Source organism: Canis lupus, chromosome 8 (genome assembly GCF_011100685.1).
Source record: "Canis lupus familiaris isolate Mischka breed German Shepherd chromosome 8, alternate assembly UU_Cfam_GSD_1.0, whole genome shotgun sequence".
NCBI classification, from domain to species: Eukaryota; Metazoa; Chordata; class Mammalia; order Carnivora; family Canidae; genus Canis; species Canis lupus.
The window spans coordinates 1086444-1114034 of record NC_049229.1 but is presented as its reverse complement, the minus strand read 5'-3'; the positions used below and the strand labels follow the sequence as shown (position 1 = coordinate 1114034).

General features: G+C 38.5%; 1 protein-coding gene across 4 annotated transcripts in view; it reads left to right on the top strand.

Annotated features, from left to right (window-relative positions):
- Nucleotides 1-27591, top strand: part of CATSPERB (cation channel sperm associated auxiliary subunit beta) — a 141376-nt gene that overhangs the window by 9233 nt on the left and 104552 nt on the right. For 3 of the 4 annotated variants that reach the window (XM_038544106.1, XM_038544104.1, XM_038544105.1), the window contains exons 4-6: nucleotides 1306-1446; nucleotides 5619-5679; nucleotides 23321-23416. In XM_038544106.1, coding sequence (XP_038400034.1) covers nucleotides 1306-1446; nucleotides 5619-5679; nucleotides 23321-23416 — 298 coding nt within the window. The remainder of the gene's footprint in view (nucleotides 1-1305; nucleotides 1447-5618; nucleotides 5680-23320; nucleotides 23417-27591) is intronic. The other variant, XM_038544107.1, reaches the window with a different exon arrangement.

Sequence of the window (27591 nt, the reverse complement as noted above, 5' to 3'; positions counted from 1 at the left end):
CCACCCCTACCCTCCTCCCCTTCCACCACCCCTAGTTCGTTTCCCAGAGTTAGGAGTCTTCCATGTTCTGTCTCCCTTTCTGATATTTCCTACCCATTTCTTCTCAAAAGAGACTAATTATAGCCTACTTTTTGGATAGTTGTGATACAGTAGTTCTAGAACTAATAGTAGAAATAATACCTAGCATTTATAAAATGGTTATGTGTGTCAGGCATTTTTCAAACTGTTTTATGTTCAGTATGACATTTGAACTTCTGTAGGATAAATACTTAAGATTAGTTGAGGACGACTAAACCCACCCTCTTAGATTCAGTACCAGGAGCCTGTGAAATGAGCAGACAAAAAACATTAACAGAAGGAAAAATTAAACAACAGATTTTTATTTACACATGCAGTGCATGTAACCACAGGAGAACTGAGTGGTGAGCAACTCAGAAGGAGAATTGGGATGCCTAGGCTAACTTCACAAAGGGCAATAAATTTTATTTTATTTTATTTATTTTATATATTTTTAAAATACAATACATTTTAAACCAGTGACAAGACAAGGGAAAGGGGGTTTGGGTTTATCTTCCCTCCAATCTCCTTCAGAATGTAAGTTCCTTGAGAGCAGGGATTTTTGTCTGTTTTGTGCAATTCTGCTCCCCCACCCTCACAACACTGCCTGATTTGTGGTTAGAGCTCAGAAAATGTTTTTGAAATGAATCTGTTTCCCCATTTCATAGACAAGGAAACTGAAACTTGGGGTAATTTGCCCAAAGTGGTCTTAACTATTAGGATAACCAAATGAGATGAAGCTGTCAGCATCCAACTTGTGTTGGTTTTCAGTAAAATTTACCATTTATAATTGCTATGTCCTCATGCAACTTCTTAAAACTGGGAAATCTCCCATAAAAATGCACTAAAATGAGTTTTACCTTATATGTTTGCTTCTTTTAAACACACACACACACAAAATAAATTTTAAATACAAAACAATGATTTTAGTAAAAGAGGAATTTCTGTGTGTGGCTTTGATTCTATATTTATTTAATGTAATAACTTTATGCCTATTTTGACAGCAAAGATTATTATATGGATGAATTGAAACCTATTATGACACTAGCATAATAGATTACAGGGTTCTAGAAGTTTACTTTTCCAAAGAGATTTTTTTTCCCTAGTTAGAGATGAGGATTACTAAAGATAGCAGTCTATATCTGCATCTACTTTTTATAGATTTCCCCTCACTTTTAGATTTATGTAAGATATGCTTCTCTCCATCAAGTTGTCATTACTTTTTTTTCCCTCCCCTCTTTCCTCAAGAAAGTCGAGTGTTTTTTCCGATCTGAAAGTGAGCTTACTTCGAAGGAATATCTAGGTGTGTTCACATCAGGAGGACTTGCTCCCAGCTTGGGAATTATGAATAGTACATATACTGGCATCTTCCACTTTAATTTAACTCTGGTAATAAGATTTTATTTTCTTCTTTGATATTATTAATAAGAAGCATAATCTTATACAGGATGTGTTTTTTAAAAAAATAGATAGTCCGTGATATCACATGTATACATGTTTAAACCTAACAATACAGTATTATGCTTTTTGCTTTAAATAGTTTTTAAGAAATTAGTATATGTGCTGCCAAAGTGAGCACAAGTTCCTAAGACATTTAAAAAAGATATGTATGGTTTTTTACTATTTACCTACATATTAATGATTTCCATTGATGTTCATTGTTTTCTGGAGATGCGAATTGCCATCTGGTGTCATATTTCTTTCGCCCAAAGAACTTTTATCATTTCTTATAGTCCAGGTCTGTGGGCAATTAATTCTCTGGAAATGAATTCTTGAAACTGTCTTTATTTTGCCCTTTCTTTTGCAGGTAATAAGAAAATATATACATATTAAGATAATTTGCAAACCATACAGTTCACCTATTTAAAATGCACAATTAAATAGTGTTTAGTATATTCACAGAGTGCACAAACATCACTACTATCTAATTTTAGAACATTTTCGTGACTGTGAAAAGACAGCTCACGGTCCACATTAATAGTCCCTTCCCAGTCCACCCTCTGCTCTCCAGGTGTAGACAACCACTAAGCTTCCTCTGTCCCTGTGGATTTGCTTATTCTGAACATCTCCTGTAAATGAAATCTTACAACATGTATGTAAATGAAATTGTACAACACTTAGCTCTTTATGACTGGCTTCCCTTCAGTTACTGTAATTTCTCCAAGTTCCATCCACATGGTAGCATGTGTCAGATGGCCCATTTCTTTTTATTATCAAATAATATTGCAGTGTATCAATATCACATTTTTTAAATCCATTCATCAGTTGCTGGACATTTAGGTTATTTCCACTTTTTGGCTGTAATGAATCATGCTGCCATAAACATCTGTGTATGAATCTTTGTGTGGAAATTTGTTTGTTTGTTTTTTATTTCTCTTGGGTGTCTACCTGGGAAATGGAATTGCTAGGTCAGAGGGTAATAGTCTGACTACTACTTTTGCACTCTTTTATATTACCACCAGCACTGTATTAGGGTTCAAATTTCTCCACCTCCTCAACCACACTTGTCACTGTTGGTCTTTGTTGATAAAGCCATTCCGGTAGATGCGAAGTGCTATCTCATTTGGTTTTGATTTGCGTTCCCTGATGATTAAATGATGTTCAGCATCTTTTCATATGTTTATTGTCCATTTGAATATCTTCTATGTGGGGATATCTATTAGATTCTTTATTCATTCTTAATTGGGTTGTCTTATTATCATCTTTATATATTCTCAATACAAGTTCCCCTACCAGCCACATTATTGGCAAGTATTTTCTCCCATTTTCTGGATTGTATTTTTACTTTTTAGATAGTCTCCTTTGATGCACAAAAGTTGTTTTGAGGAAGCCTAGTTACCCATTTTGTACCTTGTTCTTTGGTGTCATATATAGGAAATCATTGGCTAGTCCAAGGTCACAGAGATTTATCTCTCTGTTTTCTCCTAAGAGGTTCATAGTTTTAAATTTAAATTTAACTTTTAAATTTAGGTCTTTGATCCATTTTGAGTTCATTTTTATGTGTGGTGTGAGGCTGGGGTCCATATTAATACTTTTGTATGTGGATATCCATTTGTCGAAAATACTATTATTCTTCCCTACTGAATTGTTTTGGCATCTTTGTTGAAAACCCAACTGACCATAAAGGTGAGAGTTTATTTCTGGATTCTCAATTCCATTGAATTGATCTATACATCTATCCTTATGCTACTAACTACCATGTTGTCTTGATACTATTGTTTTGTAGTAAGTTTTGAAGTAGAAAGCCATGAGTTCTTCAACTTTGTTATTCTTTTTCAAGGTTGTTTTTGCTAGTCTCTGTATGAATTCACTAGCTTCCATATGAATTTTAAGATAAGCTTGTCAATATTTATAAAGGAGCCTACTGGTAGGGATTGTGTTGAATGTATGGATCAATTTGGGTGGTATTGCCATTTTAATAATAATATTATCACCCCAATCCATGAATATAGGATGTTTTCCTATTTATTTAGATTTTCCTTACTCTTTCAACAATGTTTTCTAGTCTTCAGAGTATACGTTTTATACTGCTTTTGTTAATTTCATTCCTAATATTTTATTCTTTTTGATTCTATTGTAGAGGGATTGCTTACTTAATCTCATCTTCAGATGATCCTTTACAAGTGTATAGAAATACAGTTAATTTTTATATATTAATCTTGTATCTTGCAACCTTGCTGAAGTCATTTGTGAATTCTAAAGGTTTTTAGTGGTCACCTTGATTTTTGAATGATAGTTTTGTCAGATACAGAATCTCTGGTTGACTTCCATTTCCTTTTGATATTTTAAATGTTATTCTACATTTTTAATATGTCAACTGACACTGTTGTTTCTGAGTGAGAAGTCAACTATTAATTGTATTATTGTCCCCTACATGTAATGTGTCCTTTTTCTCTGTATGATTTTTAAAAATATTTTATTTATTTACTCATGAGAGACACACAGAGAGAGGCAGAAACAGAGGCAGAGGGAGAAACAGGCTCCCTGTGGGGAGCTTGATGTGGGACTCGATCCCAGGACCCCAGGATCACGACCTGAGCCAAAGGCAGATGCTCAACCACTGAGCCACCCAGGCATCCCTCTCTGGATGCTTTTAAGATTTTCTTTTTGTATTTACCCTGATTGTGTTTCTCTGAGCTTCTTGGGTTATAAGTTTACCAGATTTGTAAAGTCTTCAGCTACTATTTCTCTAAAAAAATGTTCTGCTCCTTTTTCTCTTTTCCTACTGTCTCTTTTCCTACTGGGGCTCTAATTATGCACAGTTTAGAATATACAGTATTTTCTCATAGATATCTAAGGCTCTGGTCATTTTTCTTTAATTATTTTCCCCCTTTTTTCAGACAGGGTAATTTCAACTGCTGTATCTCTAAAATCACTGATTCTTTATTTTACCATCTCCAATCTGTTCATCTAATAAATACTTTATTTCAGTTACTATATTTTTTGCCTCATTATTTTCATCTGGCTTTATTGTTGTATTTTTCATCTATGTGCTGGGATTCCCTACCCATCCTTTCACTAAGACACTTTCTTTAAGCCTACATACATTATTTGTTTTTTTTTTAAGGTTTTATTTATTTATTCATGAGAGATACAGAGAGAGAGAGAGAGAGAGAGAGAGAGAGGCAGAGACACAGAGACACAGGCAGAGGGAGAAGCAGGCTCCATGTAGGGAGCCCGACATGGGACTCAATCCCGGGGCTCCAGGATCACACCCTGGGCTGAAGGCAGCGCTAAACCACTGAGCCACCCCGGCTGCCCTACATACATTATTTGTAATAGCTGCTTTGAAGTCTTCATCTACTCTCTGGACTCACTCTGGGTCCATTTATCATCTATTTTTTTTAATCAGTTACATGTTTCTTTTTCTTTTGGTTGAAACTGGACACATAAGATAAAAACCTATAGCAACTCTGGATTCTGTTATGTTTTTATGAGAGTTTGCTAGTGGAGAGGGGGGTGGTTGTTGGTTGTAGTATAAAAGGCTCTTTCTTGCCTTGACACAAACAGTAAACTGTGTTATCTATGGTTTCAGCAGCTGTTACCTCTGCTCAGTTTTTTAAAGCTTCCATGGTTTATTTTTTAACATGGCCTTCATTGGTCTCTGCACTTGTGTTGCCCCGGGGTTGGGGAAAATTTATATTTAACTCTTAGCTCAGTTTCCTTGCTCATTGTTTTTTCCCCTTAAATTCCCCAATTCTCAGTCAATACCAAGCTCTGTTCCCTGACACATCAAGCCAGTAATGCCTCAATTTTGTGCTACCTCAGCATGGTTGCATGATATTCCACTTCATAGTATTTTACATAATTGATTAACATTATAGTTATTTCTAATCTTCTACTATTACAAGTAATAATGAAAAATATTCTTGAACATATTTTATTTCCCACATATGTGAGTATAATATAGGATAAATGCCTAACAGTGAAATTACTATGTAAAGGGTATATGCATTTGATATTTTTATTTAATTTCCATTTTTAAAGATAGGGTAAAATATAACAAAAGTGTTGCCTTTAACATTGTCAAACTCTGTATTCTGATGTCTTCTTTATTCAAGTTCAGTGATCAAGTTTACTGGTTGATCAATATTCCCAGAGAAAACATTACAAAAAATACAGGTAAGAATGATCTGAATTAATTTTTTTATTCAAGGGTTTGCATTGCCAAATTTAGCAAGTAAACAGAAACATGTATATTCAAAAATTGTTTGCTATTCCAGGAAAATGTCTCATGTAGTATTTGGGACCTACTTACTAAAAATTATTATAGTTCATCTAAAATTCAAATTTAATTAGGGTTTCTATATTTTATCTGGCAATTCTATTACAAATAGATTGGTTTAACATACATAACATTTATATTGTTCTTTATTTAAGTAAACTCATTTTCTAGAACTCAAAAGTTGTGGTATGGAGAAACTCATGTACCAATAGGTTACCTTAAAATAGTCTGTAATATGTAACATATTATTTATTATGGAATCTCCTATTAAGCGTTATGTGATAGCATAGCTTTATATACGACAGTAAATACCCTTATGGAAAAAGGAGGAAAGTAAAATTTCAGGAGTTATAAGTATTGAATTAGTGGACTGAGCTAGTAGATGTTGAGGCATGAAATACATTTTCATAATTTAAAAATGGTGGAGGGCATATTATTGTAATATGGTAGGTACAAAGAGTGGAAACCAACTTGGCTTCATTGAAGAAGAAAGAAGAAATTTGTTTTTGTCATGGAGCCCAAAGATAAAAATGCATCCAGTTTATAGGAAGGAATTATGACTAATAAATGGACAACCATCAAGACTTTCACCCTATTTCTCATTTCTATGTTTTTTGGATATCTACATTTATTTTTCTCTCTCTACAGACTAGCTTTCTAAAGCTGCCTCACTGCCAGTCAATTTTCTTAAATGTGTACTTCCTAGGAGCCAACCCAATTCCAAATTCCCAGGAGAGTATCTTTAATTGGCCTGATGTTGATCCAGTACCCACTCATATAGCAATCAAATGGTGATGAGGGACCAGGCCAGTGAGAATCATATAGGCCAACCTCTCTAGATACAGGAGTAATTAAAGGGCATAGGGGATTGTGTGTCCTTTGGTGTAAATGTGGGGGGCTTAGAGTAAGGAAGAAATGATAGGAAAGTTTTCACATAAGGAAGTGTCAAGGACAAAAGTCTGCAAGAGAAACCCCAGTGCTGTAAATTCTGACATGAATTAGATCTATCTTTATTTATCTCAATTTTTTACAAGTTAATCTACTGGAAACTTGGTGATTTTTTTGGCAAGGAATTCATCCTGAAAATTGTACTCCTTTAAAAAAAATCTAAGTTAACTATCATCAATATTAGGATGGAATGTTCTAGCTCCTTGGCATAATATTGACATTAGATTGAGGACTGAAAAAAGTGAAGATCACTTGTTATTTTTGCTCCTTCCATTTACAAACTTTAATTTTAGAAATGCAGTGATTCTAGAGTCACCCAGACAGGAACAAAGGTGAACTGAGAACTTAAGCATTTTATAGAAACACACTACATGAGCTCTGTGTCTCTTGGTATAACTCCCTAGACTGAGTAAAAAATATTTTTGAGCTCATGATGTAATAGGAGAGGATGGCCTAATTAGTCATATGCTAGAAATCAGGGGGAGAAATATTCAGGGGGAATGGTCTCCTTTCCCCCTCACTCATTTTTTTTCTTTCCTTAATCATGTCTTATCTACTGTCCTGCAATGAATTGGAGTATTATGTAAGGATGACATCTTGGGAAGGATAGTTGAGGATACATCAACCACAAAGGTAGCAAAATAGTTATCATAGTAGTAGTAGAACTAGCAGGTTCATCACTACTCTAAATACTTTACCTATACTAACTCATCTATCCCTCACTGTGTGGTAGGTATCATTATCATGTCCATTTTTTTTCAAGATTTATTTATTTGTTGGCAAGGGCAGGGGAGTGAGGGGCCAAGGGAGAAGAGGAGAGAGTTCCAAGCAGACTCCGTACTGAGCTCAGAGCCTGATGCAGGGCTCAATCCCATGACCCTGCGATCATGACTTGTGCTGAAATCAAGTCAGTTCCTTAACCAACTGTGCCATTCTGGTGCTCCTATTATGTCCATTTTCACACGATTTAACTAAGACCCAAGGAGCTGCAGGGAGACGCAGTGATAGCTAGAAAGTGCTAAAGGTAGTTTGAAGTTAGAACAGCATAGAACTGTTGAAAGTAAAAAGAGTTTCTCTTATTTATACTTCATGATTTCTTCTTTTTTTTTCATTTATAAGGTATAATTTGCATTCAGTAAAATGTACCCTTTTTATAAAGCATCTAGTTCTGTAAGTTTACACAAATGTGTACAGTTGTATAATCACTACGGTCAAGATACTGAACTGCTCCATCACCCCATAAAATTACCCCACCTGGAGTCAACGTCTCCCCATTGTCCAAGCCCCAGCCACCACACATCTGTTTTCTGTTCCTGTTGCTTTGCCTATTCTGGAGTCATATACATGGAATCATGGAATACATAGCCTCTTGAATTTGGCTTCTTTCACTTACCATAATTCATTTGAGATTCATCTGTGTTGTAATTTCTTTGATTTTCTTCCTGGAAAGTATTCCATTGTATGGGCTATACCAGAGTTAATTTTATTGAAGGGCATTTGGATTTTCCCAGTTTTTAGCTATTTTGAGTAAGGTTGTTATAAGAATTCTCAGACAGGTTCCCTTGTGAACATAAACTTTCGTTGCATTTAGCTAATACCAAATAGTAGGATCACTGGGTTATATGGTAAGTGTAAGTTTAACTTTATAAGAAATTGTCAAACTATTTTCCAAAATAGTTGTATCATTCTGCGTTCTCACCAACAGGTTATCTGAATCCATGCCAGCACTTAGTATGTGTAAGGGTGTGGGGTGTGTGTGTGTGTGTGTGTGTAATTTTAACCATCCTAATATATGTATGGAACCATTTAATAATTTTAATTTGCATTTCCCTAATAACTAATGCCATTGAACATTTTTGTGCTTAAATGCCATTTGAATTATCTATGTAAATATTTTGCAAGTTTGTTGTATATTTTGGATACACGTCCCTTATCAGATGTATGACCTACAATATGTTTTTCCTACTCTGTGGCTTGTGTTTTTCATCTCTTAAGAATATCTCTTGAAGATCAGAGTTTTTAATTTGGGTGAAGTCTAATTTATCAGTTTTTTTACTTTATGGATTGCACTTTTGGCATCATAGCTAAATCAAGTTCACAAAGGTGTTCTACATTTACTTCTAGAAGTTTATGGTTCCAGGTTTGGTATTTAGGCCTATGACTCAGTATGAGCTAATGTGTGCTATATGGACTGAGGTTAATTTGGGGGGGATCATGGGTACCCAATTATTCCAGCACCATTGTTATAAAGACTATTTTATCTCCATTGTATTGCTATTTTTGGGCTCTGTGTCTTTTCACCAATACCATATTGTCTCACTTGAGCTTTATAAATAATAGGCTTATAATAAGTAATGTTAATCCTTCGACTTTGATCTTCTTTTTCAAAATTGTTTTGGTTAGTATACTTCTTTTGCCTTTCTCTATAAATTTTAGAATAAACTCATTTAGTTCTATAAAAAATCCTGTGGTTTTTAAATTTGAGTGGCATTAAATCGATAGTTTAGAGAGAATTGACATCTTACCACTGAATCTTCCAATCCATGGACACTGTATACCTCTCCATTTATTTATATCATATCTTCTTTGAACTATTTCATCAGGGTTTTGTGGATTTCACCATAGGAAAAAAGTGTTCAGCATTAAAAAATCTTTATACCTAAGTATCTCATATTTTTTGGGTATTGTAGATGGTTATTTTTAATATTTGAATTTCCAACTGTTAATTGAGAGTATGTAGAAATATGATTGGTTTTTGCAGATTGATTGTGTATCTTGCAACCTTGTTAAATTCACTTATTGGTTCTAGCCTTTTGTATATTCTTTGGTTCTTCTATGTGGAAAAAGCATTCATCCAGAAATAAGAGATAATTTCATTTCTTCCTTTTCAGTACATATTCATTTTATTTCTTTCTCTTGCCTTATTTGTAGTGGTAGGACCTCCAGTACCATATTGGATAGGAATGGTAGGGGACATCCTGGCCTTGCTTCCAATTTTAGGGGGAAAACATTCAATCTTTCATCATTAGGTATGATGTTATCATAAGTATTTTGTAGATGCTCTTTATCATGTTACAGAAATTCCCTTCTAGTACTGGTTTGCTAGTTTTTTTTTAAATCATGAATTGGTGTTGAAATTTGTGAAATGCTCTTTCTGCATCTGTTGAGAAAATAAGGATTGTCTTATTTAGTCTGTTGATATGGTGGATTTCATTGATTCCTTTTTGAATTTTGAGCTAGTCTTGCAATCCTAGGATAAACGACTCTTGGTTATGATGTAGTATCCTTTTTATATATTGTTGGACTCATTTGGCTGGTAGGTTCTTGTGGTTATTAGCCCAGAGTTTAATTTTCTCCCAAGGTCTTTATCTTGTTTTGGTATCCAGTAATGCTATTGTTATAAAATGATTTGCTCTGCTGTTCGGTGGTTGCTGATGAACAGCCAGGGTGGTGTTCAACGTTAAGCTGCAAAAGGTCATGCAGGGATTTAGGGAGGAATCCAGGTAGACCAGCACAGGTGATAACATCTAGGAGTTCTTACGGAGCTTCAGGTTTTTTAGAATCTTCATCACCCTGGGGAATGTCTTCATGATGTCCTGCAGGATCCAGCTGTTTGGCTCTTGAGCCACAGATATGGTACTAGGAACACACCTGCCTAGATGCCAGGTCTGCATCCCTCCATTCCTGATGACTTTGAGAATGTTTTTGACTAGGAAGCCACTGATCTTCCCGGAAAGCCCAAGCTTGTGGGGGCAAGGGGAAGGGGGAGAGATTGTTCCTCAAGATGTGCACAATTTCCCAGCCACATTGCTTTTCTTTCATTCTTTTTTTTTTCCAAAGGTTATTTTCACTTTGGTCTCTGAATTAAAATGCTGTCTAGTTAAGGAGTTTCAGGAAGGCTTCAATAAGAGGCTGTGATAACACTGCATTCCCCACAGATAAAAGAACATGACTAAATCATTTTATTCAACTGGAAGTCAAGCTTTCACTAGAAACTTGTTTCTGAATATTTCTTGGTTTATTTTTAATAGCCATCCTTTGGGGTCAAATTTTACAGGTTCTAAAAAAATATTTTACTTGGAGGGGCAAGATGGTGAGAGAGTAGGGTCCCCAAGTCTCCTGTCCCCACCAAATTGCCTAGATAACCTTCAAATCATCCTGAAAATCTACGAATTTGGCCTGAGATTTAAAGAGAGAGCAGCTGGAATGCTACAGTGAGAAGAGTTCACGCTTCTATCAGGGTAGGAAGACGGGGAAAAAGAAATAAAGAAACAAAAGGCCTCCAAGGGGGAGGGGCCCGCGAGGAGCCGGGCTGAGGCCGGGGCGAGTGTCCCCAGGACAGGAGAGCCCCGTCCCGGAGACGCAGGAGCTGCACCGACCTTCCCGGGGGAAAGGGGCTCGCGGGGAGTTGGAGCAGGACCCAGGAGGGCGGGGATGCCCTCGGGCTCCCGGGGACACTAACAGACACCTGCGCCCCGGGAGAGTGCGCCGAGCTCCCTAAGGGCTGCAGCGCGCACGGCGGGACCCGGAGCAGCTCGGGGGGCTCGGGGGCGACTCCGCGGAGGGGGCTGCGGGGCGAGAGCAGTTCGGGGGGCTCGGGGGCGGCTCCGCGGAGGGGGCTGCGGGGCGGGAGCGCGAATCCAACAGCGCAGGCCCCGGAGCCCAGGGCGCCGGGACACAGCCCAGAATCCGGCCCCCCCCCACCCCGGCAGAGGCCGGAGGGCCCAAGACCGCAAGGACGCTCCTGCCCCGAGCTGAGCAGATCAGCGGCCCCGCCCCGGAGCCTCCAGGCCCTGCAGATGGGGAGCTCAGTAGTTCCTGCGGGGGCTGACTCCAGGGCTGCAAGAGCTGGCCCCGCCACTGGGGTTGTTCCTCCTGGGGCCTCACGGGGTAAACAACCCCCACTGAGCCCTACACCAGGCAGGGGGCGGAGCAGCTCCCCCAAGTGCTAACACCTGAAAATCAGCACAACAGGCCCCTCCCCCAGAAGACCAGCTAGACGGACAAGTTCCAGGAGAAGCCAAGGGACTTAAAGTACACAGAATCAGAAGATACTCCCCCGTGTTTTGTTTTGTTTTTTTTTTTGCTTTTTGATTTCTGTTTGATACCCCACCCTTCTTTCTCTTTTTCTTCTCTTTTTTCTTCCTTTTTTATTTTTCTATTTTTTTCCGTCTTTCTCTCCTCTCTTTTTCTCCTTTTCCCAATACAATTTTTTTTTGGCCACTCTGCACTGAGCAAAATGACTAGAAGGAACACCTCACCTCAAAAGAAAGAATCAGAAATAGTCCTCTCTCCCACAGAGTCACAGAATTTGGATGGCAATTCAAAGTCAGAAAGCCAATTCAGAAGCACTATTATACAGCTACTGGTGGCTCTAGAAAAAAGCATAAAGGACTCAAGAGACTTCATGACTGTAGAATTTAGATCTCATCAGGCAAAAATTAAAAATCAACGGAATGAGATGCAATCCAAACTAGAAGTCCTAACGACGAGGGTTAACGAGGTAGAAGAATGAGTGATTGACATAGAAGACAAGTTGATGGCAAAGAGGGAAACTAAGGAAAAAAAGAAAATCGAAAGACCATGAGGATAGATAAAGGGAAATAAATGACAGCCTGAGGAGGAAAAACCTACGTTTAATTGGGGTTCCCGAGGGCGCCGAAAGGGAGAGAGGTCAAGAATATGTATTTGTACAAATCATAGCTGAAAACTTTCCTAATCTGGGAAGGGAAACAGGCATTTAGATCCAGGAAATAGAGAGATCCCCCCCCCTAAAATCAATAAAAACCGTTCAACACCTCAACATTTAATAGTAAAGCTTGCAAATTCCAAAGATAAAGAGAAGATCCTTAAAACAGCAAGAGACAAGAAATCCCTGACTTTAATGGGGAGGACTATTAGGGTAACAGCAGACCTCTCCACAGAGACCTGGCAGGCTAGAAAGGGCTGGCAGGATATATTCAGGGTCCTAAATGAGAAATACATGCAACCAAGAATACTTTATCCAGCAAGGTTCTCATTCAGAATGGAAGGAGAGATAAAGAGCTTCCAAGACAGGCAGGAACTGAAAGAATATGTGACCTCCAAACCAGCTCTGCAAGAAACTTTAAGGGGGACTCTTCAAATTCCCCTTTAAGAAAAAGTCCAGTGGAACAATCCACAAAAACAAGGACTGAATAGATATCATGATGACACTAAACTCATATCTTTCAAAAGTAACTCTGAACGTGAACAGGCTTAATGACCCCATCAAAAGGCGCAGGGTTTGAGACTGGATAAAAAAGCAGGACCCATTTATCTGCTGTCTACAAGAGACTCATTTTAGACAGAAGGACACCCACAGCCTGAAAATAAAAGGTTGTAGAACCATTTACCATTCAAATGGTCCTCAAAAGAAAGCAGGGGTAGCCATCCTTACATCAGATAAACTAAAATTTACCCCGAAGACTGTAGTGAGAGATGAAGAGGGACACTATATCATACTTAAAGGATCTATCCAACAAGAGGACTTAACAATCCTCAATATATATGCCCCGAATGTGTGAGCTGCCAAATATATCAATTAATAACCAAAGTTAAGATATACTTAGATAATAATACACTTATACTTGGTGACTTCAATCTAGCGCTTTCTATACTTGATAGGTCTTCTAAACACAACATCTCCAAAGAAACGAGAGCTTTAAATGATACAGTGGACCAGATGGATTTCACAGATATCTACAGAACTTTACATCCAAACTCAAGTGAATACACATTCTTCTCAAGTGCACGTGGAACTTTCTCTAGAATAGACCACATACTGGGTCACAAATCGGGTCTGAACCGATACCAAGAGATTGGGATCGTCCCCTGCATATTCTCAGACCATAATGCCTTGAAATTAGAACTAAATCACAACAAGAAGTTGTGAAGGACCTCAAACACGTGGAAGTTAAGGACCATCCTGCTAAAAGATGAAAGGGTCAACCAGGAAATTCAGGAAGAATTAAAAAGATTCATGGAAACTAATGAGAATGAAGTTACAAACGTTCAAAATCTTTGGCATGCAGCAAAGGAGTCTTAAGGGGGAAATACATCGCAATACATCCATTCAAAAACTGGAAAGAACTCAAATACAAAAGCTAACCTTACACATAAAGGAGCTAGAGAAAAAACAGCAGATAGATCCTACACCCAGCAGAAGAAGGGAGTTAATAAAGATTCGAGCAGAACTCAACAAAATCGAGACCAGAAGAACATGGAACAGGTCAACAAAACCAGGAGTTGGTTCTTTGAAAGAATTAATCAGATAGATAGACCATTAGCCAGCCTTATTAAAAAGAAGAGAGAGAAGACTCAAATTAATAAAATCATGAATGAGAAAGGAGAGATCACTACCAACACCAAGGAAATACAAACGATTTTAAAAACATATTATGAACATCTATATGCCAATAAATTAGGCAACCTAGAAGAAATGGACGCATTTCTCAAAAGCTACACACTACCAAAACTGGAACAGGAAGAAATAGAAAACCTGAACAGGCCAATAACCAGGGAGGAAATTGAAGCAGTCATCAAAAACCTCCCAAGACACAAAAGTCCAGGGCCAGTTGGCTTCCCTGGGGAATTCTATCAAACATTTAAAGAAACCATACCTACTCTACTAAGCTGTTTGGAAAGATAGAAAGAGATGGAGTACTTCCAAATTCGTCCTATGAGGCCAGCATCACCTTAATTCCAAAACCAGACAAAGACCCCACCAAAAAGGAAACTTATAGACCAATATCCCTGATGAACATGGATGCAAAAGTTCTCAACAAGATACTAGCCAATAGGAGCCAACAGTACATTAAGAAAATTATTCACCATGACCAAGTAGGATTTATTCCCGGGACACAAGGCTGGTTCAACACCCGTAAAACAATCAATGTGATTCAACATATCAGCAAGAGAAAAACCAAGAACCATATGATCCTCTCATTGGATGCAGAGAAAGCATTTGACAAAATACAGCATCCATTCCTGATCAAAACTCTTCAGAGCGTAGGGATAGAGGGAACATTCCTCGACATCTTAAAAGCCATCTATGAAAAGCCCACAGCAAATATCATTCTCAATGGGGAAGCACTGGGAGCCTTTCCCCTAAGATCAGGAACAAGACAGGGATGTCCACTCTCACCACTGCTATTCAACATAGTACTGGAAGTCCTAGCCTCAGCAATCAGACAACAAAAAGACATTAAAGGCATTCAAATTGGCAAAGAAGAAGTCAAACTCTCCCTTTCGCCGATGACATGATACTCTCCATAGAAAACCCAAAAGCCTCCACCCCAAGATTGCTAGAACTCATACAGCCATTTGGCAGTGTGGCAGGATACAAAATCAATGCCCAGAAGTCCGTGGCATTTCTAGACACTAACAATGAGACTGAAGAAAGAGAAATTAAGGAGTCAATCCCATTTAAAATTGCATCCAAAAGCATAAGATACCTAGGAATAAACCTTACCAAAAAGGTAAAGGATCTATACCCTAAAAACCACAGAACACTTCTGAAGGAAATTGAGGAAGACACAAAGAGATGGAAAAATATTCCATGCTCATGGATTGGAAGAATTAATATTGTGAAAATGTCAATGTTACCCAGGGCAATTTACACGTTTAATGCAATCCCTATCAAAATACCATGGGCTTTATTCAGAGAGTTAGAACAAATTATTTTAAGATTTGTGTGGAATCAGAAAAGACCCCGAATAGCCAGGGGAATTTTATAAAAGAAAACCATATCTGGGGGCATCACAATGCCAGATTTCAGGTTGTACTACAAAGCTGTGGTCATCAAGACAGTGTGGTCCTGGCACAAAAACAGACACATAGATCAATGGAACAGAATAGAGAATCCAGAAGTGGACCCTCAGCTTTATGGTCAACTAATATTCGATAAAGGAGGAAAGACTATCCATTGGAAGAAAGACAGTCTCTTGAATAAATGGTGCTGGGAAAATTGGACATCCACATGCAGAAGAATGAAACTAGACCACTCTCTTTCACCATACACAAAGAGAAACTCAAAATGGATGAAAGATCTAAATGAGACAAGTTTCTATCAAAATCCTAGAGGAGAACACAGGCAACACCCTTTTTGAACTTGGCCACAGTAACTTCTTGCAAGATACATCCATGAAGGCAAAAGAAACAAAAGCAAAAATGAACTATTGGGACTTCATCAAGATAAGAAGCTTTTGCACAGCAAAGGATACAGTCAACAAAACTCAAAGACAACCTACAGAATGGGAGAAGATATTTGCAAATGACGTATCAGATAAAGGGCTAGTTTCCAAGATCTATAAAGAACTTATTAAACTCAACACCAAAGAAACAAACAACCCACTCATGAAATGGGCAAAAGACATGAAGAGAAATCTCACAGAGGAAGACATAGACATGGCCAACACGCACATGAGAAAATGCTCTGTATCACTTGCCATCAGGGAAATACAAATCAAAACCACAATGAGCAAATGGTGGGTATTTGTCATTTCTAATGGCTGAGTAATATTCCATTGTATACATAAACCACATCTTCTTTATCCATTCATCTTTCGATGGACACCGAGGCTCCTTCCACAGTTTGGCTATTGTGGCCATTGCTGCTAGAAACATCGGGGTGCAGGTGTCCCGGCGTTTCATTGCATCTGAATCTTTGGGGTAAATCCCCAACAGTGCAATTGCTGGGTCGTAGGGCAGGTCTATTTTTAACTCTTTGAGGAACCTCCACACAGATTTCCAGAGTGGCTGCACCAGTTCACATTCCCACCAACAGTGTAAGAGGGTTCCCTTTTCTCTGCATCCTCTCCAACATTTGTTGTTTCCTGTCTTGTTAATTTTCCCCATTCTCACTGGTTGAGGTGGTATCTCATTGTGTATCTAGTTTCATTCTTCTGCATGTGGATGTCCAATTTTCCCAGCACCATTTATTGAAGAGACTGTCTTTCTTCCAATGGATAGTCTTTCCTCCTTTATCGAATATCAACATGGATGGAACTGGAGGGTATTATGCTGAGTGAAGTGAGTCAATCGGAGAATCACAAACATCTTATGTTCTCATTCATTTGGGGCATATAAATAATAGTGAAAGGGTATTTAAGGGATGGTGGAAGAAATGGGTAGGAAATATTAGAAAGGGAGACAGAACATAAAGACTCCTAACTCTGGGAAACGAACAAGGGGTGGTGGAAGGGGAGGACGGCGGGGTGTGGAGGTGAATGGGTGACGGGCACTGAGAGGGGCACTTGACGGGATGAGCACTGGGTGTCATTCTGTATGTTGGCAAATTGAACACCATAAAAAATAAATTTATTATTAAAAATTTTTACTTATTTTAGAGGGAGGGAGAGATAGAGCCATATGTGAGCAGGGCGGTGGGCGGTGAAGGGAGAGGGAGAAAGAGTCCCAAGCAGGCTCCAGCCAGAGAGCAGGGCCTATCCTGGGGCTATCCACAGTCCTGACATCATGTCCTGAGCCAAAACAAGAGTTCCCCTCTCTTAGCCAACTCTGCCGCCTGGCTGCACCAAATTATATAGATTTTTAAAAATCATTTTCATCCAGGGATCTGGTGAAAGGTTAGCTTTTTAGTTTTGAGTCATGCTCTTTATTGGACAGTATCTATGAATAATGAACAAGTTCATTGTTGCTGGGACCAGCTAGAGGTTCTGTGTCCAAATCCCCTCACACCACACCCCCGCCATCCAGATTGGCTCTGCTTGGCAATTCGGTGCAGCTGGGGTCATCCCCAGAACTTTAAGGGTGAAGATTCTCATGGAAGAGGGAGCCAGAACATTCAACAGAAGCACAGGGAATGTTATGAGAAATTTTGCCCTGTCTTGAATCTGTTAAATTAATTCACTCCGGGCGCTCTTAATTGTGTAATTGCTGGAACGATGAAGATATTATGACTAACTTCTGAAAGCCAGGGTTTCTGGGTCTGCTTTTCAAGAGGGTGATTCCAAGATTGAAAAACAATGAGCCTCATTCTAGGCGATATGGCGCTTTGCACAGAGGTTTCTTTGGAATGGAGTCCTGGTGTAATTGCCAAAATGAAATGCAGGTGGTCACTGCCTGGAATCCCACAGTGCTGCGTGTTTGTTTGTTGTAGTTTTTGAAATCCTGTGTTTCAGGGAAACCGGGTGGGAAGGAAAAGTAAGTACACAGGTTTTTAGAACTAAGTGACGCTGAAAACAAAGCTGATTTCTAAAAAGAGAAATAGACAAATACATAAATAGATAAATATGAGGAAGAGTCCCTCCTCTGTTACAGAAAAAATTTTAGAGTATCAGCTTTCATTAAATGTTTGGTGGGCTTCTCCAGGCCAGTGAAAACATCCAGGCTTGGAGTTTTCTTTGTGAGAAAGCTTTTTAACCCCAAATTTGGTTTCCTTAATAGGTATGGGCATATTCATGTTTTCTTTTTTTTTTTCTTAAGTGCGTTTTGGCAGCTTGCGTCTATCAAGGAACTTTTCCATTTCATCTACAGTTTTGAATTTACGGCACAAGAACCATTTGTGATATTCTCGTATTACCCTTAGAATATAGAGTCTGCAGTGACGTTCCCCATTTCATCTCTAAGACGACTTACTTGTACCTTTTTTCCTTCTTGATTAGTCTGATAAGTTCATCCGTTTTATAGACCCTTTCAAAGAAGTATCTTTTGATTTCATTGATTGTGAATAGTTTTCCTGTGCTTCATTTCCTTGACCTTTAGATTATCCTACTTACTTTTGGTTCAGCTTACTGCTTTTTCCCCTAGTTTCTTAAATTTGGAAGCTTTAGATTAGGGGCCAGAAAACAATGCTTTTGGTCTGCAGCCTGTTTTTGTAAACAGAGTTTTACTGGGACACAGGCATGTTCATTTGTGTGTTTGCTGCGGCTGCTTTTGTACTACCTTGGCGGAGTTGAAGCATTGTGACAGAGGCCATATGGCCCACAAAGCCCGAAGTGTTTACAATTTGACTCTGTATAAAGCCATTGCTCTCTTTCATCCCTGGCTTCAGATAATTGATTTATTTCTTTAATCCAGTATAAATATTTTACTGCTATATATTTCTCTCTAGCCCTGCTTTATCTGCATCTCATAAACTTTGATTTGGTGTGTTTAAATTTCCTCTCAATTCAAAATATATTCTAATTCTCCATGCTACTTTCTTTTTGACCTGTGGTTATTTAGAAGTATGTTGTAAGCTGTCCACATATTTGGGGATTTTTCCAGATAGCTTTGTTATCAATTTTTCTAGATTAATTCTGTGTTCTGAGAATATATCTCATATGATAATTTGTTGTTTTGTACGGCCTGTTTGGTGAATCTACCACATGCACTTGAAAAAAAGTATTTATTCTGCTCCTCTCAGCTGGAGTATCCTAGCAATGTTGATTAGCTCAGTTGGTTGATAGTGTTCAGCTTTTCTACATTCTTACTATTTTTTATCAATCACTGACAGAGGAGTATTGATAATATCCCACTATAATTGTGGATTTTTAAAATATCTCTTTCAGGTTTTATCAGCCTTTGATTCATGTCTTTTGAACCTCCTGTTAAGCATGTACACGTTTAGGGCTGTCACATCTTTCTAGGGAATTGATCCCTTTACCTTATGCATTGGACCTCTTTATTCCTGATATTATCTTGATCTGAAATCTGCTTTGTCAAATATTGATACAGCCACTACAGCTGTGAATTAGTGTTTGCATAACGTGTCTTGTTTCATCCTCTTGCCTTTTTTTTTCTCCCCAAGTCAGCCTTTAGAGCACATTAACCAACAGAGGGGAAGCACACAAATGAATTATTTATTTATTTATTTATCTATCTATCTATTTATTTATTTATTTTACACAAATGAATTTTAAAATAAAGCCAAGGCATCAGTAAATAAGATCTGACACAGAAGTACCCATTGAAAATATAATTCGAGATGCCTTCTGTTGAGAATGTAATCAGATGGAGGAAAGCAGGAATTTAAATCCATGAGTATGTATACAATGGAATATTACTCAGCCATTAGAAATGACAAATAACCACCATTTGCTTCCACGTGGATGGAACTGGAGGGTATTATGCGGAGTGAAGTAAGTCAATCGGAGAAAGACAAACATTATATGTTCTCATTCATTTGGGGAATATAAAAAATAGTGAAAGAGAATAAATGGGAAAGGAGAGAAAATGAGTGGGACATATCAGAGAGGGTGACAAAACATGAGAGACTCCTAACTCTGGGAAAGGAACAAGGGGTAGTGGAAAGAGAGGTGGGAGGGAGGATGGGGTGACTGGGTGACGGGCAATGAGGGGGGCACTTGATGGGATGAGCACTCGGTGATATGCTATATGTTGGCAAATTGAAGTCCAATAAAATAAATAAATTTAAAAAAGGTGGGGACTTGAAAAATAAAAATAATAAATCCATGAGTGCAGGAGGGATGCCTGTGAGGAGCGAAGGACCCTGGAACTGAATTATCAAGGCAGACTCAGTTGATGTCTTTAGCTTCCAGATGCCTCTGGCCCTGATTGGTAGGTTGAGACAAGTGTTGGCTGGTGGTTACAAAGAGCAATGAGAGGTATCTGTTGTGTCAGGAATGGGGAAGAAGTTCAAAATGCTGTTAAGATTGGGGACCTTCAACCCTGTAAGAATGAGGAGTGAGGACACAAGAGATGGAGGCTCTGTGCTCTTTTATGTTGGGCACTAGCCACGCTGCAGCAAGATACTATGAAAAAGTACTCTGGTTACTAGTTTCATGGAGTTGCTGGGGCTGTAGGAAGGACTCCATGGAAAACAACTGGCTGATCTAGATGAAATCAACATTCAGGCATGGAAGTAGGGACAGTGCTATTTTTCAGAGTGGGACACCATCACCTTGGCCACTTACCTAATGGACGAGCCTTCTTTACCCAAAGTAACTAGGGTTTTTAACAGTGAGATATCCCGGTTTTGTATGACTCTTAATGCAGCTCTGTTCTCACTGAGCTCTTAAACAGCATGTGAACAAGGTGTGATGGTGTATCAACTGCCTGATGAGGTTTGTTTGGAGTTTTGCCACTAAACTCTTCTTCAATTTACAGTTCTTGAACTATTCCAAACTACTGGCTAGCCTGGTTTGGCACAGCTTCTTGGCTGCTTCATGTACCTCTTTCACTACATTGGATACAATCCCACTTTGCAGATGGGATTCATATTTCCTGTGTGCTTGGGATGAGCAGGACTAGTATTACCACCAAACAGAAGTGTGTGCTGGTTAATATGCAGGTGGAAAGTCCAAGCGATGCACTTGATAGAAAACCAATCCAGAAAATAATTGGATGTTACTGTTAATAAAGGATTAAATCCATGCTTTTTCCTTATATTCAGTCACTCCATATATCATCATAGGAACCACACCACTTCTGACTTTAATCAGAACTTGCAGAGGGTTATCCAAGACCTGTGGATCCTCAGGTTTCTTCATATTTTAAAAGTCAAAGATAGTTATGCACAGACCAAATTTTTTTTAATAATAAATTTATTTTTTATTGGTGTTCAATTTGCCAACATACAGAATAACACCCAGTGCTCATCCCGTCAAGTGCCCCCCCTCAGTGCCCGTCACCCATTCACCCCCACCCCCTGCCCTCCTCCCCTTCCACCACCCCTAGTTCGTTTCCCAGAGTTAGGAGTCTCTCATGTTCTGTCTCCCTTTCTGATATTTCCCACTCATTTTTTCTCCTTTCCCCTTTATTCCCTTTCACTATTATTTATATTCCCCAAATGAATGAGAACATATAATGTTTGTCCTTCTCCGATTGACTTACTTCACTCAGCATAATACCCTCCAGTTCCACCCACGTCGAAGCAAATGGTGGGCATTTGTCGTTTCTAATGGCTGAGTAATATTCCATTGTATATATAAACCACATCTTCTTTATCCATTCATCTTTCGATGGACACCAAGGCTCCTTCCACAGTTTGGCTATTGTGGACATTCCTGCTATAAACATCGGGGTGCAGGTGTCCCGGCGTTTCATTGCATCTGAATCTTTGGGGTAAATCCCCAACAGTGCAATTGCTGGGTCATAGGGCAGGTCTATTTTTAACTCTTTGAGGAACCTCCACACAGTTTTCCAGAGTGGCTGCACCAGTTCACATTCCCACCAACAGTGTAAGAGGGTTCCCTTTTCTCCGCATCCTCTCCAACATTTGTGGTTTCCTGCCTTGTTAATTTTCCCCATTCTCACTGGTGTGAAGTGGGATCTCATTGTGGTTTTGATTTGTATTTCTCTGATGGCAAGTGATGCAGAGCATTTTCTCATTGCACAGACCAACTTTGAACTCATCCCACCGAAGGCCAGTTAAGTCATACATCAGAAGATTGACTTCTCTTTTTGGGTTAGGCAGTCACATGAGAAGCTCCTTTTATAGAAAACCTATAGAATGTTTTCTCACACCATTATCTTTTCCAAAGTCCAGAAGTTGCTTGATGGAAAATAGTGACAGGGAGAAGCACAAAGATCACTTAATCTACTCGAGTACCAGCTGCTTCAGAGCCACTGGAAGAGGCATTTGCTCCCTGCAGTGGTGCACAGAACCGCATGGATGCCTGGGTGTATTTGAAGGCCTGTGCATCCAAGACCTTTGGGGCAGGCAGCTTTTCATGAGTGTGCCCTGATTTCAGCCTCAGCCTTGGCCCCGTCACAAGAGCTCTCAGTCTGAGTTCACTACCCATGGCTTCCCCAGGCCCCACTCATTTTTTTTTTTTTTTTTTTTACTTTTAACCCACCAATGCCTTTATGTTTAGGGAGAGTTTCTTATAAATAGCATATAGCTTAGTCTTGAGTTCTACATCTAATCTGGAAATCTGTCTTTTAATTGGTATTTTTAGACAACTTACATTTAATGTAATTGTTGATATGGTTGCATTGAAACCTATCATCTGGCTATTTTCTATTTGTTCCATCTCTTCTCTATTTTTCTTTCTCTGTTGTCATTCATATTAATTATGTTTTATTACATTTTATCTCCACTATTGGATTATTAATTATACCTTAGGTCTTTTTTAGTGTTGGCCCTAGGAGTTACACTATATTTTTTAATTAAACATGGTCTACTTTAAAATAGTAGTACACCACTTCACATGAAGTGTCATCATTTGCTTCTTAAGCCACAATAGCTCTTGGAGAAAAATGATGATCTAAAATATAATTAACCAGGGGCACTGGGTGGCTCAGTTGGTTAAGTGTCCAACTCTTGATCTCAGCTCAGGTCTTGATCTCAGGGTTATGAGTTCAAGACCCACGTTGGGCTCCATGCTGGGTGTGGAGCCTACTTAAAAAAATAAATACATAAATTAATTAATAAAATAAAATATTATCTGGACTTACACTGTGGTAGTAAGACCACTTCATTATTCTTTTATTTTATTTACCATCAAAATATCTGTAGGAAAAACATAGGAAATCTTATTTATAAATGCAGTCAAAGTGATTGGGAAATGAACAGTAATATTGTTGGTCATATTAATATAGCCTTAAATTTCACCAACTTGGCATACAAAAAAAACAGCCAATTATTTGCCTTTTATTTTCAAACAGATATTGCAGCTGTAGAAGAATGGTTAGTAAGGATCACTTTACAACACGGATTAAATATTTATACTACTGAAGGAACACTATTGGATAATGTTCGAGGTAAATGCCAACAGATAAAAGTAAAATGGAATTCATAGTATTCTTTTAACAAACATTGTAACCTACTATATATGCCAGACTCTGTGCTAAGTCCTAGAGAGAGAGAGAGAGAGAGAGAGAGAGGTATGAACATTACCCTTGAGGGATGACAAAGAATACACATGGTTAATTGTTAATAGAGGTCTACAAAGAGTGATATAGAAATATAGAAATATATGTTTTTTTTTCATGACCCCAATACGGGGTCATGATAAATAATGGCTTTATAAAGTTAGTTTTTGCATCTTCTAGAAACATGTTATAAAAGATACTGTTCAATGCATTACAGTCTTCTTTATGATGACTATCAGCAAAAATTCTTGCTCATTCTTTGTTAGAACATTTACATTTTTTCATGAAAAATTGGTTGTTTCTAAGGTTATGAACACTGAGTGATAAATAATTGTTGAGGCCTCTCTTTTCCAATTGTCTTATTTATAGTCCAATTTTTGGATCATCTGTAGCAGTATAATGTAAACTTTTTAAAAAATCCTCATTCCTGAATCTTGTATTTATCTTTATTTTCCTCACCTTCCTTTTATTTATTTTTAAAAAAGATTTTATTTATTTATTCATGACAGACACAGGGAGAGAGAGAGAGAGAGAGAGAGAAATAGGCAGAGACACAGGCAGAGGGAGAAGCAAGCTCCATGCAGGGAGCCGGACATGGGACTTGATCCCGGGTCTCCAGGATCACACCCTGGGCCGAAGGCTGCGCTAAACCGCTGGGCCACCGGGGTTGCCCCTTCACCTTCTTTTTAAAAGAAAGTTTTTCACTTAAATTCCAAATGGTTAATATACAGTGTAATATAAGTTTTAGGTCCTTTTTACTTTTATTCTTTTTTTTAACTTTTATTCTTTTACTCCTACTTTGATTTGGTGCTATGTAGAATGCAGAGCAAAAATAAAGAAATGTTACAAAAAAAAAAAAAAAAGAAATGTTACATTTTATGGAGAGAATTTCCTGGGTAGCTTTATGAAAAGTAATGATGTCTCCACCCAACTCTATGCCAATTAAAATTGGACCTCTACGAGTGGAGCCAGGCATCTGTAATAAAAAGGGGGGGGGGGAATCCCCACAGGTGATTCTGATGTGCAGAGGATTAAGAACTGCTCTAGAGAAGAGGTTGTGTATGTGCCAAGAGTCAACGGAAAATCTCATGCAGCATTATTTGTAATAGGAGAAATGAGTAACAACGTAAATGTCCATTAAAAGGGGAAAAGACAAATACCTGTAGTATGTTCTGTTAAGATGAAGGAAATAGATCCACATATATTATCAAGAACAGAAACCAAAGCATTGAAGGAAAGATCAAGTTTCAGAATAGGAGAATATTTACTTAAAATTCAGAAAACACATAAAGGAAAGCTATATACTGTTCATGGGTACATATATAGTGTAGAAAATATATAATAATGTAGATGAGAAATAGATGCCGCAATTTCATGATAATGGTTGCCTTTGGGGAGAATTTGGGAATCGGGCCACAAAGGGGACAGAGGTCTCTTCAATCATATCTATATTATTTGATTTCTTTAACCAAAATTGAAATATCTGAAAAAACAAAATGGCAAAATGTGCTTTTTTTATTTTGTCATAGTGTCCAAATTTTTAAAAAACAATGAATTATCTATTCAATAGTAACTGCAAGCTTTTGAGGCTGACATTTTGAAGTCCTGTGCTAGCTACTTTGAGGTACTGAAACAATATATAGTTATTTCCATTTTCAAAAAAAATTGAAATATGAGTCACTTACATATTAAAATGTACCCAGAATATTATATACTGCATTAAAATTTTAGTGTACACTTATTTAGAATGTATGGAAATGCTGTGGTAGTAGAGTTTGGCAAGTTTGTTGTTGTTAAAGGTTCCAGATGCAGAAATGAGATTCATCTGTTTGAGGAACTGAAAGGAGGCCAGTGATGTGGAAGCATAATAAGTGACAGCGTGGCTTATAATAAGTTTGGAGAAACCAGCAGGGAGTATGGTTAAAAAGTATGGGTTTTATTCTAATGAAAAGCTGTCCAAGTGTTTTAAGCAAGAGAGTGCAAATTTGGATTTACATTTTTCTAAATGGATCGCTTCGGCTGCTGTGCAGAGACCTGACCCTAGGAGAACGGCAAGAATGAGGAAAAAAGAAAAGATTGACTGGCGGTTGTTGCCCTTGTCCAGTGGGAGGCAGTCCAGAGGGTGTGGGCTGGGGGATTAGTGTTGGAGATCTAACGTTTCTGTCTTTGGAAACGGTTTTGGAAGTAGAGTTGATAGGGCTTCCTGGTAGACTGGGGGTGAGGGATACAGAGGTATCAGAATGAGTCCTAAATTTCTTTTTTTTTTTTTTAAGATTTTATTTATTTATTCATGAGAGACACAAAGATAGAGGCAGAGACACCGGTAGAGGGAGAAGCAGGCTCCCTGTGGAAAGCCCAATGTGGGACTTGATCCCAGGACCTCGGGGTCACGCCCCGAGCCACCCAAGGGCCCCTCCCTCATTCTTAAAACATTTAAAATATAATATATGATTCTGAGGAGATTGTATGTAAGTAAAAGGTGTTCCAGTTGGATGTGATCATGTCCAGGTTACAAGGTCCAGGCTCCCTGCCTCTAGAGATCTTGTTATCAATTGTCTGCACAGACACGCTCCACCCTGGAGAGTCAGCAGTCACACCCAAATTTCTTTAAATTAGTTTGGTTATAAATTGTATCTTTCTGTCCTAAGGTACACTGTGTCAACCAAGATGGAAACTTCACTGCATTTCTTGCTTTTCACAAAGTTAAAAATTTATCACTTAACGTTTTGGGATTTTGTAGCAGACTTGGGAACAATGGTAAAGATTTACATTGTAGAAATACAAACAGCTAAAGAATTGATTACTACATCACTCTTTGTAAAAGTCCTTTGACAAGGGCGCCCAAGTGGCTCAGTTAGTTAGGCATCTGCCTTTGGCTCAGGTCATGACCCTAGGGTCCTGGGTAGATGCTGGGGTCAGGCTCCCTGCTCTGCTCCTCCCTTCGCTCATGCACATACTTTCTCTCTCAAATGAATAAATCTCTAAAAAAAAAATTTTTTTTAAAGTTCTTTGATTATTTCTGACATTCAGACAGTATTTTGTTAGATTGGCCTGGCTCGCTTTTTGTACTCCCTTTTCTCATTTTTTTAGAAGAGAAAAAAATCCATTTTCTTATCATTAAAATTTTAACTTCATCCTGTTTGAACTCTTTGCCTCTCCAAGAATAGATGGGGTGGAACGTGTCCTCCTCCAAATGATTTCCCCTTATAATCCTGGCCCAGCTTCCATGTTTGTTCCAGAACTCCCTCTTAATGCCTTGGCCACCAATGGTAGGTTTTCCCTATCCTTCACTGGTATTCTGGATTTATTCTGATTATATCTGCTGCCATTTCAATGCAATTGGAGGAAGAGAACAACAAGTAAAAGTGTGGTGTGGGCTTTGGAAGCAAAGGTTGCTCTGTGAATTATGAATGTCCTGTGATGCAGCAACCCCACTTCTAGGGATGGGTCCTGCGGCCAGGTGTACAACCAAAGATGGTCAGAGCAGTGTCTCTCGACCCACATGTGCTTCTTCCAAGTAACTGTTTCTGGCCCCCATGGAGGATAGTTAGACTTCATTCCTTTTATTCTGGAAAATAAGAATCATCCTATTTCTTAACTGATGAAGGGTGAGGTAAGACAACTATTTTGGGGGACGATGGAGTTGTCCTCTTTATATAGCTCTTTTAACACCTTCAAATGAGGACACGTGTCATGGTGAACACTGGGTGTTGTACAAGAGTGTGAAATCACGGGGCAGCTGGGTGGCTCAGCGGTTGAGCATCTGCCTTCAGCTCAGAGCATGATCACGGTCTCGGGATCCAGTCCCACATTGGGCTCCCTGGAGGGAGCCTGCTTTTCCCTCTGCCTGTGTCTCTGCCTCTCTCTGTGTCTCTCATGGATAAATAAATAAAATCTTTAAAAAAAAAGATGTATGAAATCACTAAATTCTATACCTGAAACTAATATTACATTGTGTGTTAACTAACCGGAATGTAAATAAAAACTCAGGAAAACAAAACCAGACCAAAAAAAAAAAAAAAAAAAAAACCACTCTGAAAGGAGAGCATTACTGTTCCCTTTTC